The following is a 14,790-nucleotide window of genomic DNA, read 5'->3' on the forward strand; positions in this document are numbered from 1 at the left end:
CCAGCAGATTATAAACCACATTCATGTTTTACCATCAACTACAGTCATAATCAACAGTGGGTTTCTGTTGCATTAACTGTATTTTGAAAAATGTCAAAATCCATACATCCATCAATTGCTTTCCCCTTCTCCATCCCTTTATATGATTTGTGTCATACAGTGTTATAGTTTTGATATTAGTTTTTATTTATTTTCTTTTTGTTTAGTTAGTTTAATTTTCACTATCATTGTTAGTTTTAGTGTAGTTGTAGCTGGTTCAAATATTACAATATATAAAGTATAATGTTAATGAACTTCATCAAAACTTAATTTTTTTTTATTTTCATGTTTGTGTTCAGAATCATAATGGGCATAACATAATTAATTCTAGTAGGAACTGTTCATGCAGAATATTTTATGGGGCACATATTGGTGACACACATTAAAACTCGTGCGATGTGCGAACAGCGCCATCTTTAGAAGCACATTTGCTGTTGACGAGGTCGGTTGTGCTTTCTCTCGCTCTTCAAAAGAGAGTGCTGCTTTCTCCATGCTGTATGGATGAACCGAAGGGGAGAGACGTGTATTCCAAAAAAATTAATTGTGCTCTGTGTGTTTCTGCAGACCTGCTTCTTCAGAATAAAACATCCTGAGACCTGCTCCACCTGTATTGTCTTCATTGAATACAACAAAACACAACCAGAGTAAAACTGCTACATAAAAATGGTGCCGTGACCTATTGGATCAACTGGATCAGCTGCAGCCGATCGCCGGAGTTGTGCAACGTGTTCGTGACGTATTGATGCTGCATCTGGAGACTGAGGAATTGATTTCACCATTGTTCTGGTAACTGTAAACCAAAAAAAAAAAAAACAAGAAACCTTTTCCAAGGACTGACATATTGAACTGTCGTTTTTTCTCATCATACTTATTGGACATTAAATAAGGCCAGTTTTCTTTTGTGTTTATTCTGTCACTGTTGTAAATTTACACTATGGCTGGGGTATGGAAAGACTCTGATATGATGACGCCATATCTGGGGAGGGGCAGAGGGTTGTTGGGGGTGGAAGAACCTAGCATTGGTAAACCTAGAGTGTTAGCTTATAGTCCTCAATCACATGATACCCTACCAGATCAACCTATTGGGCTGACTGCCTCTACTCCTAGTAATGCAAATGATAACGTTGTACAGCAGTTGCGTGAACTAATTGGTGAATTAGGCAGTCAGATAGGGGATTCCATCGTCACCCGGCTATTAACTAGTCAAAGCCCAGTCACCCCCTCCAGTTCAGTCCCATTCAGTGCTGTTGCACCAGAACCCTCTAACACAGGCCGAAATCTTACTAATGTCAGCCTGGTAGTCAAGCCAGATGTCAAAGAGCCTCCAATGTTTAGAGGAGATAAAACAGACAAATATGCAGTTCAAGAATGGATTGAGTTGATGGAATTGTATCTCCACAAAGCGGATTACTCTGACAAAGATCAGGTAGATGAGATACTGAGCCACCTGCTCGGCAGGGCCAAGAGTATTGTCAAGGTCAGACTCAAAAGAAGCCCTAACGAAGTCATCTCCCCTGAGACCATCTATGATGTGTTGAGACGTTACTTCAGTGAAAGTCCTGTATCATGTCAACCACTTGCTGACTTTTACGCAACACGACCCAAAGTAAATGAGTGCCCTGTTGATTACTGGGTTAGATTAAATGCAGCTGCAGAGTTAGCAGACAGTCATTTACAGAAGCAAGGCGAAAAGATGAAAAACATGAGTTCTAAAATTGCAATGATGTTCATCAGAAACTGTTCAGAACCAAACCTCTCTAGTATGTTTAGGTGTAAACCTATCAGTAAATGGTCAGTCACAGAAATTCAGGAGGCCATTGACGAACACCAGAGGGAAGTCCAGTCTAAAAAACTCTCTGCTGTCGCACATGATGTTAACACTGTCCAAGTCGCTGCAGCTAAAGTATCAACCTACCCCCATGCTGTCATCAAGGGAGATTGTATGAAGGCAGATGCACCTGTTTATGTCCCTGATAGTCCATTGAAGGCTGCTGAACCTGCAACTTCGGAAGCTGGCACTTTGGAGCGTGTCTTAAGTATGCTGGAAAAGGTATTGGAGCGTACAAGTCAGAATGCTTCCGTCTCACTGCCGAAGACAACTCAGTGGCGCAGTTTTCCCCCATGCAGAGTCTGCGGTGATAGGAATCATTCCACACGTTCACATTGTATGAGAGAAAGGAGGTGTTTGTTGTGCTTGGAAATTGGCCATCAGCAGAAACAATGTCACAAAGTCGTCAGCCCTGCTAGTCCATCAGCTTCTGACTTGCACGCTCAGGGAAACTAATACACTCACGTATGGGAGGGGACTATGTGAGTGCAAAATGTCAAACCCTCAATGTGGATGATGATTTATATGTTTATGATGAATGTTGCAAGTCTGTCTCCAGTAACAGTATCGTCTTATTCCAGAATGTCACAAAGTTGGAAAAAGCAGATAGTCTGTTCTATACTTCAGTTCTGTTGAATGACAAACTCACAGTCCAAGCTCTACTGGATAGCGGATCTATGGCGTGTACGATCAATGAAGAAACAGAGCATGAACTTTTGAACATGGGAATGTCTGCACAGGTAGACCAGTCACATATGGACATTCTTCTCATTGGCTGTGGTGGTGTTAAAGTCAGACCAAAAGGAGTCTATCAGCTGAAGATGGACGTGTATGGCAAGTTAGTGAGTGTGCCTACACTAGTCGTCCCGGGACAGAGAGATCAATTGATTCTGGGAACTAATGTCATTAAGTTCATACTTACTCAGCTCAAACAAACCTCTGGCTATTGGAATGTCATGAATCGTCCTGAGACATCTGGAGAACCTGAAATTGAACAGTTTCTGAACATGTTGTCAGGCATTAACAGGTGGAAGGGTGGTGAAATCCCTGATATTGTGGGCACTGCAAAACTAGCCCAGGCCATTACTCTGTTGCCCAAACAAGAACACCTTGTGTGGGGTAAACTTCCATCAAACGCCCCTGTTTCCATGGGAAGTACAGTTGTAATTGAGCCACCCAAGACGCAGACCCACAAGAAAGGCATCATGGTGGGAAGAGTCATTGCCTCTATGTCTGGTGATGGATGGGTCCCAGTCAGGATTATGAATCCCCTTGATAAGGCTATTACACTGAGAAGGAACTCAAAAATAGCTGATGTCTTCCCCGTTGTGGCTGTTGAGGACCTCAATGTGCACCCTGATCGCAAGAACGACGAGATGGTGAGTGTGCAGAGCCAGAGCATTATTGGAGGCATTGATGAAGGAGATTGCCCTGCCTTCAAGCTCCGTGAAAGCCTTCAGAAACTTGGTCTTGGCGATATAGACATTGAGTCATGTGAAGTATCCCACTATTGGAAGAGTCAGCTAGTGCAGCTCATTAAGAGGCATGAGGATGTATTTTCCAAACACAAACTAGACTGCGGAGAAGCCAAGGAGTTTGTCCACCGTATTCGTTTATCAGACGATCGTCCCTTCAGGCTTCCATACCGCCGTGTTCCACCAGCGCAGTACCAGAAGCTGAGGAGTGTTCTCTCTGAGATGGAAGAACAGGAAATCATACGCAAGTCCATTAGTGAGTGGGCTTCGCCACTTGTGTTGGTATGGAAGAAAAATGGAGACCTCAGAGTGTGTGTTGACTACCGTTGGCTGAACGCTCGGACTGTTAAGGATGCCCACCCCTTGCCTCACCAGGCGGACTGTTTGGCAGCTTTGGTAGGGAATGTGATTTTCAGTGCGATGGACTTAACCTCTGGTTTTTATAACATTGTAATGTCTGAAGAGGACAAGAAGTTCACTGCCTTCACGACTCCAATGGGCCTATATGAATTCAACCGTCTGCCTCAAGGGCTCTGTAACAGTCCAGCCAGCTTTATGCGACTCATGATCAACATCTTCGGGGATCAGAACTTTCTCACTCTGTTATGCTATCTTGACGATCTTCTTGTGTACGCTCCAAATGAAGAAGTGGCCATTGAGCGGCTTGAGCTGGTGTTTTCTAGGCTCAGTGCACATGGACTGAAGTTGGCCCCGAAGAAGTGTCATTTTCTTCAAAGAAGTGTAAAATTTCTGGGGCATGTCATTGATGGCACTGGAGTGGCAACAGATCCAGACAAGGTTAGCGCCATCTCTGCAATATCTGTATCTGATCTGATGATGCCAGATGGAGTGACTCCTTCACAGAAAAAGATAAAGTCCTTTTTGGGAATGGTGTTATATTATCAAAACTTCATTCAAAATTGCTCCAGCATTGCAAAGCCACTGTTTGCCTTGACTGCTGCACCTAGAGGAAAGAAGACCCCGTTGAGAGGCATTGCGTCATTCAAAAGACTGAACCCCGATGATTGGAGGCAAGAGCACAGTGTGGCGTTCGAAAAGCTAAAGACAGCCTTGTTAGAATCTGTTGTGCTGGCTCACCCTGATTTCAGCCGACCATTCATTCTATGTACTGATGCATCTACGGATGGGTTAGGAGCTGTACTGTCGCAGGTCCCGGAAGGAGAAATTAAGGCACGTCCCATCGCCTTCGCCAGTAAAGCTCTAACTCGTGCACAAGCCAAATACCCTGCTCATCGTCTAGAGTTTTTGGCTCTGAAGTGGTCCGTCTGCGACAAGTTTAGTCATTGGTTAAAGGGGCACGACTTTACTGTCTGGACGGACAACAATCCTTTAACATACATTATGACGAAGCCAAAGCTTGACGCATGCGAGCAGAGGTGGGTGTCTAAGCTGGCCCCCTATAGCTTTAGCATCCAGTACATACCCGGCAGTAGAAATGTGGTCGCAGATGCTTTAAGTAGGCAGCCCTTCATCCGTGGGTGTGTCAGTCAGAGGCTGATGTCTGAGCCGTACAGTGTGCTATTGGAAGAAGCAGAGCACGTCCGAGAGAACTCCATACAAGATGTTTTCAGGTTGAGTGCAAACACCTGTAATGTTGAACATTACCCCTGTGCAGGTTCAGAATCATGTTCACTAACCAGTGTTGAAGTGTCGGCAATCCTCGATGTTCACGCAGAGTGGGAAGTAGGCACGAGGGATAGAGCGGTCCAGTGGCTCACTCAGGATACCCACCAGTTGTTGTCTCCAGGTCCTAGTCCCCTGCCAGTTTTCTCATTGAGGGATTTACAGGAAAAGCAGCAGGATGATGCAACCCTGTCAAGAGTCTTGTTCTATGTGAGAAGAGGAAGAAAACCATCTAGACGTGAGAGAACTGGAGAAACTCCCAAGGTAATTAAAACACTAAAACAGTGGGAGAAGTTCAAAATGCTTGATGGCATACTATACCGAGTGTGCAGGGATGTCCTGATGCGAAAAAGGAGATTGCAATATGTTGTTCCAAGTTCGCTGGTGAAGCAGGTTCTTCAAGGCATTCATGATGAGGCTGGGCATCAAGGCCAGGGTAGGACTTTATCGCTTGCGAGACAGAGGTTCTTCTGGGTCGGTATGGAAAGGGATGTGCGTGAGCATGTTAAATGTTGCAAGCGCTGTGTAGTGAGCAAAACTCCGGAACCTGAAGGAAGAGCTCCTCTTGAAAGCATCAAAACATCGAGCCCCCTGGAATTGGTCTGCATAGATTTTTGGTCCGCGGAGAATTCCAGTGGTCGCAGTGTGGATGTCCTGGTCATAACAGACCACTTTACTAAGATGGCCCACGCTTTCCCTTGTAAAGACCAATCGGCGAAACAAGTTGCGAGGCTGTTGTGGGATAGGTACTTCTGCGTATATGGCTTCCCAGAAAGGATCCATTCGGATCAAGGTGCCAATTTCGAGAGCCAGCTGATCCATGACCTGCTGGAAGTTGCTGGAGTGAGGAAGTCAAGAACAACCGCGTACCACCCAATGGGCAATGGTCATGTCGAACGATTCAACAGAACTCTGGGTGGTATGATAAGGGCGCTGCCACCTAGAGCCAAGCAGAAATGGCCACAGATGTTGCAATCGTTAACCTTTGCCTATAATTGTACAGCCCATGAGTCGACTGGGTTTGCGCCTTTTTATTTGATGTTCGGCAGGGTTCCGAAACTCCCAGTGGATGTAATGTTCAATAGTGTGGAGAGGGACGATGCCCTCATTGACTATGATGCATACGTGAGGAGATTGAGGGATGATTTGAAAGAAGCTTTGGCCCTTGCTCAGAAAAATGCTGAGGCCAGTCAGCGACGCCAGGCAGATCTATACAACAAGAGGACCAAAGGTTGCAGTATTGAAGTTGGGGACCAAGTCTTACTGGCTAACAAAGGCGAACGTGGTCGCAAGAAATTGGCGGATAAGTGGGAAGCCACTCCATACACAGTTGTTGCCTTAAATCCTCAATGTCACACCTACCGTATCCGCAACACCCACACTGGTCAGGAAAAGACTGTTCATAGGAATTTGCTCCTTCAAGCTAACTTTCTGCCGATTGAGATTGAGGAAGTTGAACCCTCGTTCAGTGATGGCAGTGAACCAGCTGATGACTATAGCGGAGTAGCTTTAAGTGATGCTGTAACGCCCATGTCTGAATGTAGCAATGCAGATCGAACTGCCAGCTGGGTAGCAAGGACTGTAGCTCCAGATGATAACCTGAGCAGTACATCCTCTAAGACAGAGAGTGTCCCTCCATTAACAGTGGATCCTGAGTCTGCACGATCTGTGTTTCCAGCAGCACAGGAGGAACTCTTGGAATGTGACAGCGTTTCTGATCATTCAAGTAAAGGAGGATTGACTTGTGATACAGTATCTGCATCTGTGGGAGGTTCAGTTGATGTTCAAACCTCTTATCCTGTGGATTCACTCCCTAATCAAGTGGTGACTCAAGTCAGAACCAGATTTGGCAGGCTTGTGAAACCTATGAACAGGTTGATTCAGAACATGACCCAAAACATGAAGACGAGCAGTTCAGTTAATGGGGTTACCAGGTCTTTATTGACATAAGATGATTAAGCGGTTACATAGATCATACAAGTGTTTCTTTTGAGGTTACTTATGTTACATCAAGTTGAGAAGACCAACATTCAGAACTTCATTTAAAAGTAGCTGTGACATTGAAATTAAAGTAGTGGTGTTTCGGGCACCCTATTCACAAGTGTTCTCTTAGTAGGCCTGATCACCCTGCTTAGGTCACTTTCCCTGTAGGTTGGGAAGCATATGTTGCTGTGAGTGTATTGAATGTCAGTTGAGTTTATTCTGTATGTGGCTTCTCAAACAGCTATTTATCCGTATTACACAAGTTTTGTGAAGTTTAGTGGGGAGAATGTAGCTGGTTCAAATATTACAATATATAAAGTATAATGTTAATGAACTTCATCAAAACTTAATTTTTTTTTATTTTCATGTTTGTGTTCAGAATCATAATGGGCATAACATAATTAATTCTAGTAGGAACTGTTCATGCAGAATATTTTATGGGGCACATATTGGTGACACACATTAAAACTTGTGCGATGTGCGAACAGCGCCATCTTTAGAAGCACATTTGCTGTTGACGAGGTCGGTTGTGCTTTCTCTTGCTCTTCAAAAGAGAGTGCTGCTTTCTCCATGCTGTATGGATGAACCGAAGGGGAGAGACGTGTATTCCAAAAAAATTAATTGTGCTCTGTGTGTTTCTGCAGACCTGCTTCTTCAGAATAAAACATCCTGAGACCTGCTCCACCCGTATTGTCTTCATTGAATACAACAAAACACAACCAGAGTAAAACTGCTACATAGTTAATATAGTATTTTTTTGTTTTAGTTTTTCTTTTCATAGTTTTAGTATTTTTAGGGCTTCTAATGTACAACCCCATTTCCAGAAAAGTTGGGACATTTTGTAAAATGCAGTAAAACTAAGAATCTGTTATTTGTTAATTCTCTTGAACCTTTATTTAACTGACGAAAGTATAAAGAAAAGATTCATTTTTTCACTGACCAAATTAATTGTATTTTGTAAACATAAATTTTGGCAAAATAATAGTGAAAAGGTTATAGAATATCCGAGTTAAATGACTTTGAAACAGTCGTGTTGGTGTTGTGTTTGAGTATAAATCTTCTAAATGAGCAGCAACCAGCGAAATAATATAAATAGTCTACTGAAAAACAGGTGGTTCTTATGAAATCGACCAGAAGAACTGAACACAGAAAGAAAGCAGACAGAGTTTTTCATCTGATGAGCTTTAAGACTTCAATAGAAAGCAATCTCAATCATTATTACTGAAATTCACTCACAAACATGAACTAATAATTCAGACACTTTACTCACTGTTTATTTTTAAAACATTACATAAACATATTTGCATAGATGTAAATTTGGCACAGCCAATTCTGCAACTATTAGCGAAAACAGAAAAAAATACATTGACCTCATACTCTGAGACTTTATCAAAATACAAGACTTAAACACAAACATAAGCAAATCCATTTTCAGTAATCAAAAGTAAAAAGCCTGTTCATAAAACATGATGCCTGAACACTGATGCAATAACCACATAACGTTTACAAAACATGTTCAGCTCCCTCATATTTAACTAATAAATCCTCAGATGAATATTCACATTTTTTTTTATAATATGCCACATTTACATAAGAGCTGTACCGAAATCTGACTGTTTATGAAAAACAGTTTGATTGTAAGAAACTTAATACTGCCACAAAATGCATGAATTACTTTTGAAATGATTCAATAACCAATATAAAAATATCTAAGTAATTTGCAACAGAATGTAACAAATTTTAAAGTCTTCAGTCTCAGTTAGTTGCTTTTCACTCAAGAAGAAATGTAGAAGAGTCTGTGTCTCATTACTGTGTCTGAGAAACAGCAGAATCAAGTTCAGACAGATTCTTAACTCTCATCAGAGTCTCTGACGTGTTCTGTGATTAAAACAACACATTGTTATTTGGCAACTACACATCTGAACTCTATATGAAGATGTCAAAGCTTAGACTGCAGATGAGTTTATATCACACATAATTATTGTGTTACCCTAAGCTGATGTCTGTGTCTTTGATCTGAGTTCTTTTGATTGTGTGTAGATCTGTATAAGAAACACACATATATACACAGTTGAATGTACTGTTTATACATAAGAGCTGCACTGAATAAAAATCTGAAATTACTCAGTATTATTAATCCTCCCTGTTTGACAGGAGACATTAGTGAGAGAAAGTTGTTTAAAATGGTAATAATTGAGCAAAATCAGAATCACAGCAAGTAAATCACACTCTGTAAGGAGTAGGTAAATGTTTGTCTCATTTTACCAGTGTTGAACCTTCTTCATTTCAATAACTGTTTGCATCTGTTACAGATCAGCATTATAGATATTGCCAAATAAACCAGCGACCCACCAGCCCCTTTTCACTGCCGAATTAGGCTACACTTTTAAAAATAAAAGTTCTTAATTGGTATTGATGGTTCAGGGAAGAACCTTTAACATCCATGGAAACTTTCCACGGCACAAAAGGTTCTTTATAGTCGACAAGGGTTCTTTAGAATTTTTTTTTTTTTAAGTCCTTAATACACACTAAAGGCCTGTTTACACCTGGTAACTTCAGCAACAGATATGAGCTGCATTTTATTCATCATCGGCTAATTTCAAGATCAAATACCACAATAGAAGAGAGAGCAGTATCAGCGCTGATCATTTAGTGTCACTACTTTAAATGAAGATGATTGTGTGTTGAGTTTCAGGATATGACGCTGAACTTTCAGTTTCATTTGCAACAGTTTACTCCATATCTGTGGCGATGTGTGTTGCAGTAGTGCTGTCATATCTGGCTACCTTGAGCCGTTATAACACGCTCTAACATGTTTTTTGTTTTTTTTTACTATTATGGAAGGAGTGAAATTTGCATGTGGCTTTAACAACCACACATGTTCAGTTCATCAGGAATGTGTCTCAAACAACCTTCTGAAGTGGTTTGAGTGACCAGATTTAAATCCTTTTCATAGAGCATTTACACCTGGTCTTGTCATGATCAGATAGCCATCCAATCAGAAAAAATGCATAAAGTGACCAGGTGTAAACAGGACGTAAGAAAAGTGATGGTTCATTTAAGAACTGTTCACTGAAAGGTTCTTTGTGAACCAAAACTGGTTCTTCTGTGGCATCACTGCAAAAAAAAACCCTTTTGAAACCTTTATTTTCAAGAGAATATGATCATCAAGATTTCAACAAATAATGTTGAAATAATGTATTTTGCACAGATTCACTGGATTTTGACCACTTTTTGACCAAATTTAAAAAAAAAAAAAGAAAAGAAATTGAAGATACTTACAGTAAGCATATATTTGTAAAACCAGCCAATACAAGGCAAAAACACATTCGGAGGGGAAGACAATGACTCTCAGATCCTTCAAAGCACGCTCACCGTTTCCTAAGAATTAAAATGATAGAATAACATTGAAGAGAAAGGAAGATACATCAGACATTTGAAAGCAAAATGGTAAAACAAATTTTAGTATATAATTGTGTTTGGTTCCTTTTCAGCATGTTATTTGCATAATTAGTTAAAAGATCTCTATAATGTATAAGATAATATTATAGATATTTACTCACGTGCTTTCAGGATCAGTTCTGCTGTCAGTGTAACAGAGTTCAACAAAACAAGACCAACTGCTCCAAACATGTACATGATTTCATTACAGAGAAGAACTTTAACAGACACATACAAAATAAACACAATCAAACAATCAAATAGTTGCATTAATTAAGCAGATCTCTTTTCTATGGTATATATATATATATATATATATATATATATATATGTGTGTGTGTGTGTGTGCGTGTGTGTGTGTGTGTTAGGACTCGTATTAGGATTGAGCAGTGTGTATTTACATGCATTTGATCCTTGTTGGCTCGTCTCAGTCTGTGGTCGTTGTCTCTGGACTCCTGAACTTTCTAACTTCTCTGTATTAAAACAAAACTGAAATCTGATTCATGTCAATGGATGAGCAGAAAATATGGATTTATCCTGGGATCATATCTATTCTAGTAATAACAAAATACAGTGCAACAATATGTTTCTCTATTGACTAATTTACTGAATGACCTAAAAAAACAAACAACAACAAAAAACAATTATAGAATAAATCAAGAAGGCCTAGTAAAGGGAGACAATATTGTACCCAGTGCTGAGCATCTACTACACAATGCGATTAAATAGAGACTTTATGTCCCTTGCTTTATTTTTTCTCAATCTCAAATGTTTCTTCTTTTAAGAAGTATGCAAAAAAAGCTGTTGATAACAGAATAGAATATATTTGCAGCCTTACACATTTGGCAGTGATTAAAGCCTCAGGTCTTTTGGAGCATGAAAAGACAAGTTTTGCACACCTGGATTTCTGTGAAGCTTGTCTTTGGGAAGTGAACATTCAGCCTAGTTGTGTCCTGAGCGCTTTGGATCAGGTTTTTTTTATTATCTCTGTATTTTTTGCATTCAGCTTTAATTCTACCCTAACCAGTTCTCTGGTTCATTACAGACATGATGCTTGGAGTTGAGGTTCATCAGACCAGAGAATCTAGTTTCTCACAGAGTCCTTTGGGTGTCATTTTGCAAATTTCGAGCAGGTTTTCATGTGTCTTCACTGAGGAGAGGCTTCTGTAAAGTCACTTTGTCATAAAGCTCAGATCTTTGAAAGTTGCAGTTATGGTTTCTGGATCTCTGGATCTTAACGAATTAAAAATAACGTCACAAAAGATATGTTTGGATAAATCCTTTCTCTGGCAGTGAGTAAACCGATCTCTGAGTAAACCGATCTCTGTTCTCTGCAGCAATTATCACAGGTGCAAAATGGGTTAAGACATGTTTATGTGTGTGTGTGTGTGTGTGTGTGTGTGTGTGTGTAATCACTAATCTGACAGTAGTTTTTAACACCAAAAGAGGGTTTGCGTCAACTGTCAATGTAATATTTCAGTTTTTTTTCTTTTTATTGAATTTTCGAAAATTAATCACAAATGGAGATTTTGGATGCAAAAGCCTCTAAATGTCATCTATAATTTTCTTCTAAAATGAGCATTTTTATCAGGCTCCTATGTTTTAGGTTTAGTATTTTCACTTTATTGGCAATTAATAGCTGAAATAACTGAACATAAACATAGGAGCCTGAAAAAAATTATAATTTTAGAAGAAAATTTCAGATGGCACTTTTGCATCTGAAGTCTACAAATTAAGTTTTTGCTTTTTCATTTTGGGGCACAGAGTGTAAATTGATGTGGAAAAAAATTAAAGCAATTTAGCATGTGAAAAAAATGTGAAAAATATGAAGGGATCTGAATACTTTCAGACATCACAGTTCAGTCTCCTGTCTATTGTGAAATCACCCATCATGACCAATGAAGAAAATACGCTTTATATAACTTCGTTTACCTTATAATAACATAAATAATGATTTACCCCCCAGCTCTTAATGCATCGTGTTTCCTTCTGAAACATCAGTGAATGTTTGAACCTTTTTTAAAAGTTGTGTTTGAGTGTCCTCAGTGTGAAAAGACGGATCTCAAAATCATTCAGTCACTGCTGGAAAGGGTTCAAATATACAAAAAATGCTGGAAAACTGAAGAATTTTTGGGACCTGGAGATTTTTTCTGAAGAACAAAGCTCAGTTTAACTGCTCAGGACAAACAAGGGACTCATGAACAACCATCACAAAACAAAAAAACAGTCGTAGATCATCCAGGTAACCACACACAGTATTAAGAATCAATGGTTTACATACTTATGAATGGGGTTATTTTAATAAATTCAGCTATTTTTTTTTTTGTCTTGTGGATTATATGTAAACATCTTTTATGTAAAATATCTTACTCAGGACAGTACTAAATAAAAAATAACATGCATTTTGTTATTTTGTTAAAATTATTAACATTTTCACAGATTCTGCAAGTGGTTCACATACTTTTTCTTGCCACTGAAGGTGCCAATTTTACATTATAAAGTACAAATGGAAATGGATCACATTTAAATGTGCATTTTTCATTCTGGCATTCATGTGCTGCCAGCTTCCTCCCTCACCATATTCACATTCTTCCACATAGAGATTCAAAATACTTTTTTCCCCTTTGTACTGTATTCAATTTAGGAATGACAGAACTGTTGCAATTCATTCATTTTGATAACTAATAGAATGTTAAACATGCTTACTTTTTGAGTTGCAAGATTTTGAAACAGATATTCTAACTGAGATTTGTTGAAGAGTTCATTGATTTTATAAAATTCAATTAAGGTTGACTAAACTTTGAACCGTGTAGTTATTTGCATGTCTCATCCATGAGGATGTAATGATGGAGAACAAGCTTTTGGGGGTTATAAGAACCAGAATCAAGCTGTCTGAGCAAAGTGAACTTTAGCTGCAATGTGAGCTTCTTTTCTCTTAATATGCCTGGAGGTGAGGAGTCAGACAAAGGTGATCAAATTCACTCAGTATTACTTGATCTTATCCACCACCATCTCAATTACAATCAAGTACAAATTAACTGTATTCAGTTGTCTTGTAGGCACTAAAACAGTCCCATACTTTGTAGTTGAACGTCTCGGTTACAAAGGTAACCCTCATCCCTGAAGGAGGTAACGGAGACGTACGTCGGACAGACCAACGAATAGGAATCTCTCTAGAGAGGCCAATCTACTTCGAGTGTAACTAAAACGAGCCAGTGCACATGGGCATGCAATCATATGCAGCAGCTGCTCGCCTCGCAGCGCGGGTACATAATGAGCAGCAGGTGCGTTGCATCTTCAGGTTTTCGCTGAGGAGCCGAACCGGTTAGGCGGCAGCATCAGCGGGGTACAACGACTGTGGCGACGGGACGTACATCTCCGTTCCCTCCTTCAGGGAACGAGGGTTACCTTTGTAACCGAGACATGAAAGTACGCGTCCTTCAGGTCGATCGCTGCAAAACCAATCTCGGGGACGGATGCATTCGAAAATGCGCTTCTGCGTAAGCATTTTGAACGGTAGCTTGTGGAGGCTCCGATTCAAAACTTGCAGGTCCAAGATCGGTCGTAACCCACCGGTTTTCTTGGGTACAATGAAGTAGGGACTGTAGAACCCTGACCTCATATCGGCTGGAGGGACCCGCTCTATCGCGTCCTTCGCCAGTAGGACCACGATCTCCGCACGCAAGGCATGGGCATCGACAGCCTTCACTGCAGTGAGGTGGACGCCCCTGAACTTGGGGGGGGGGACGCCGGGCGAACTGAATTGCATAGCCGAGCCCGATGGTCCGAATGAGCCAGCGAGATGGACTGGGGAGCGCTAACCAGGCTCACAGAGACCGTACAAGCGGGACCAAAGGGACCGCAGGTGTACCCGCAGTGAGGGGGGATAGAGAACTTGACACTACTGGCGTTCCATATTTATGGCACCAATATAGCTCCATACTGCCAAGTTTTTCATGCACATCTGGAACACCCGGGAAAGCATGGCTGTAAACTCTGAATCTGAGTCAGCATAAGCACACACCATTACAGTGGGCAGCGTCACCCTCATTTTCAGAGCATAACAGCCCTCTCTCCGATGCTGCAATCAACATCTGACCCTCAGCTGGAGCCCTGAATGAAATGCTAGGTTCCCCTATGAGAAGGACCAGCAATCCACTCCAGAAGCTGCACAGCATGCAATGCGCTAGAGAGGGAGGGGCCCTAGGGGGTTGGTTCTTCGAAGGAACCCCTCAAGCTCAAGTCACCCAAGCCATTTCATCAAAGTAGACCTCTTCTGGTGCACCAGAGAGGGCGCTACAATGGAGATTAGGCAAGGAGACAGCGCATCTAGAGCGCCGAGCGAGCGCTGGGTTGCCGACAACCCGCACTGCAGCCCGA

The 14,790-nt window shown here is 41.0% G+C and overlaps 2 protein-coding genes across 9 annotated transcripts in view; both read right to left on the reverse strand.

The window, feature by feature from the left end:
* The window catches only part of LOC127509458 (cytochrome P450 2K1-like), a 137,418-nt gene that overhangs the window by 103,497 nt on the left and 19,131 nt on the right, over positions 1-14,790 (reverse strand). The window lies entirely within an intron of this gene.
* LOC127509456 (junctional adhesion molecule-like) overlaps positions 1-14,790 on the reverse strand; it is a 40,896-nt gene that overhangs the window by 17,294 nt on the left and 8,812 nt on the right. Inside the window, exons 14-18 of one of the 3 annotated variants that reach the window (XM_051888198.1) lie at positions 10,812-10,883; positions 10,533-10,628; positions 10,252-10,350; positions 8,960-9,011; positions 8,222-8,847 (exon numbers count right to left, since the gene is read on the reverse strand). The exons of the other annotated variants lie outside the window; for them this stretch is intronic. Coding sequence (XP_051744158.1) covers positions 8,829-8,847; positions 8,960-9,011; positions 10,252-10,350; positions 10,533-10,628; positions 10,812-10,883 — 338 coding nt within the window. The 3' untranslated portion in view covers positions 8,222-8,828. Of the gene's footprint in view, positions 1-8,221; positions 8,848-8,959; positions 9,012-10,251; positions 10,351-10,532; positions 10,629-10,811; positions 10,884-14,790 lie in introns of those variants that run through there. 3 annotated transcript variants of the gene reach the window in all.

The sequence above is a fragment of the Ctenopharyngodon idella genome, chromosome 3 (assembly GCF_019924925.1).
Source record: "Ctenopharyngodon idella isolate HZGC_01 chromosome 3, HZGC01, whole genome shotgun sequence".
Classification (NCBI taxonomy): Eukaryota; Metazoa; Chordata; class Actinopteri; order Cypriniformes; family Xenocyprididae; genus Ctenopharyngodon; species Ctenopharyngodon idella.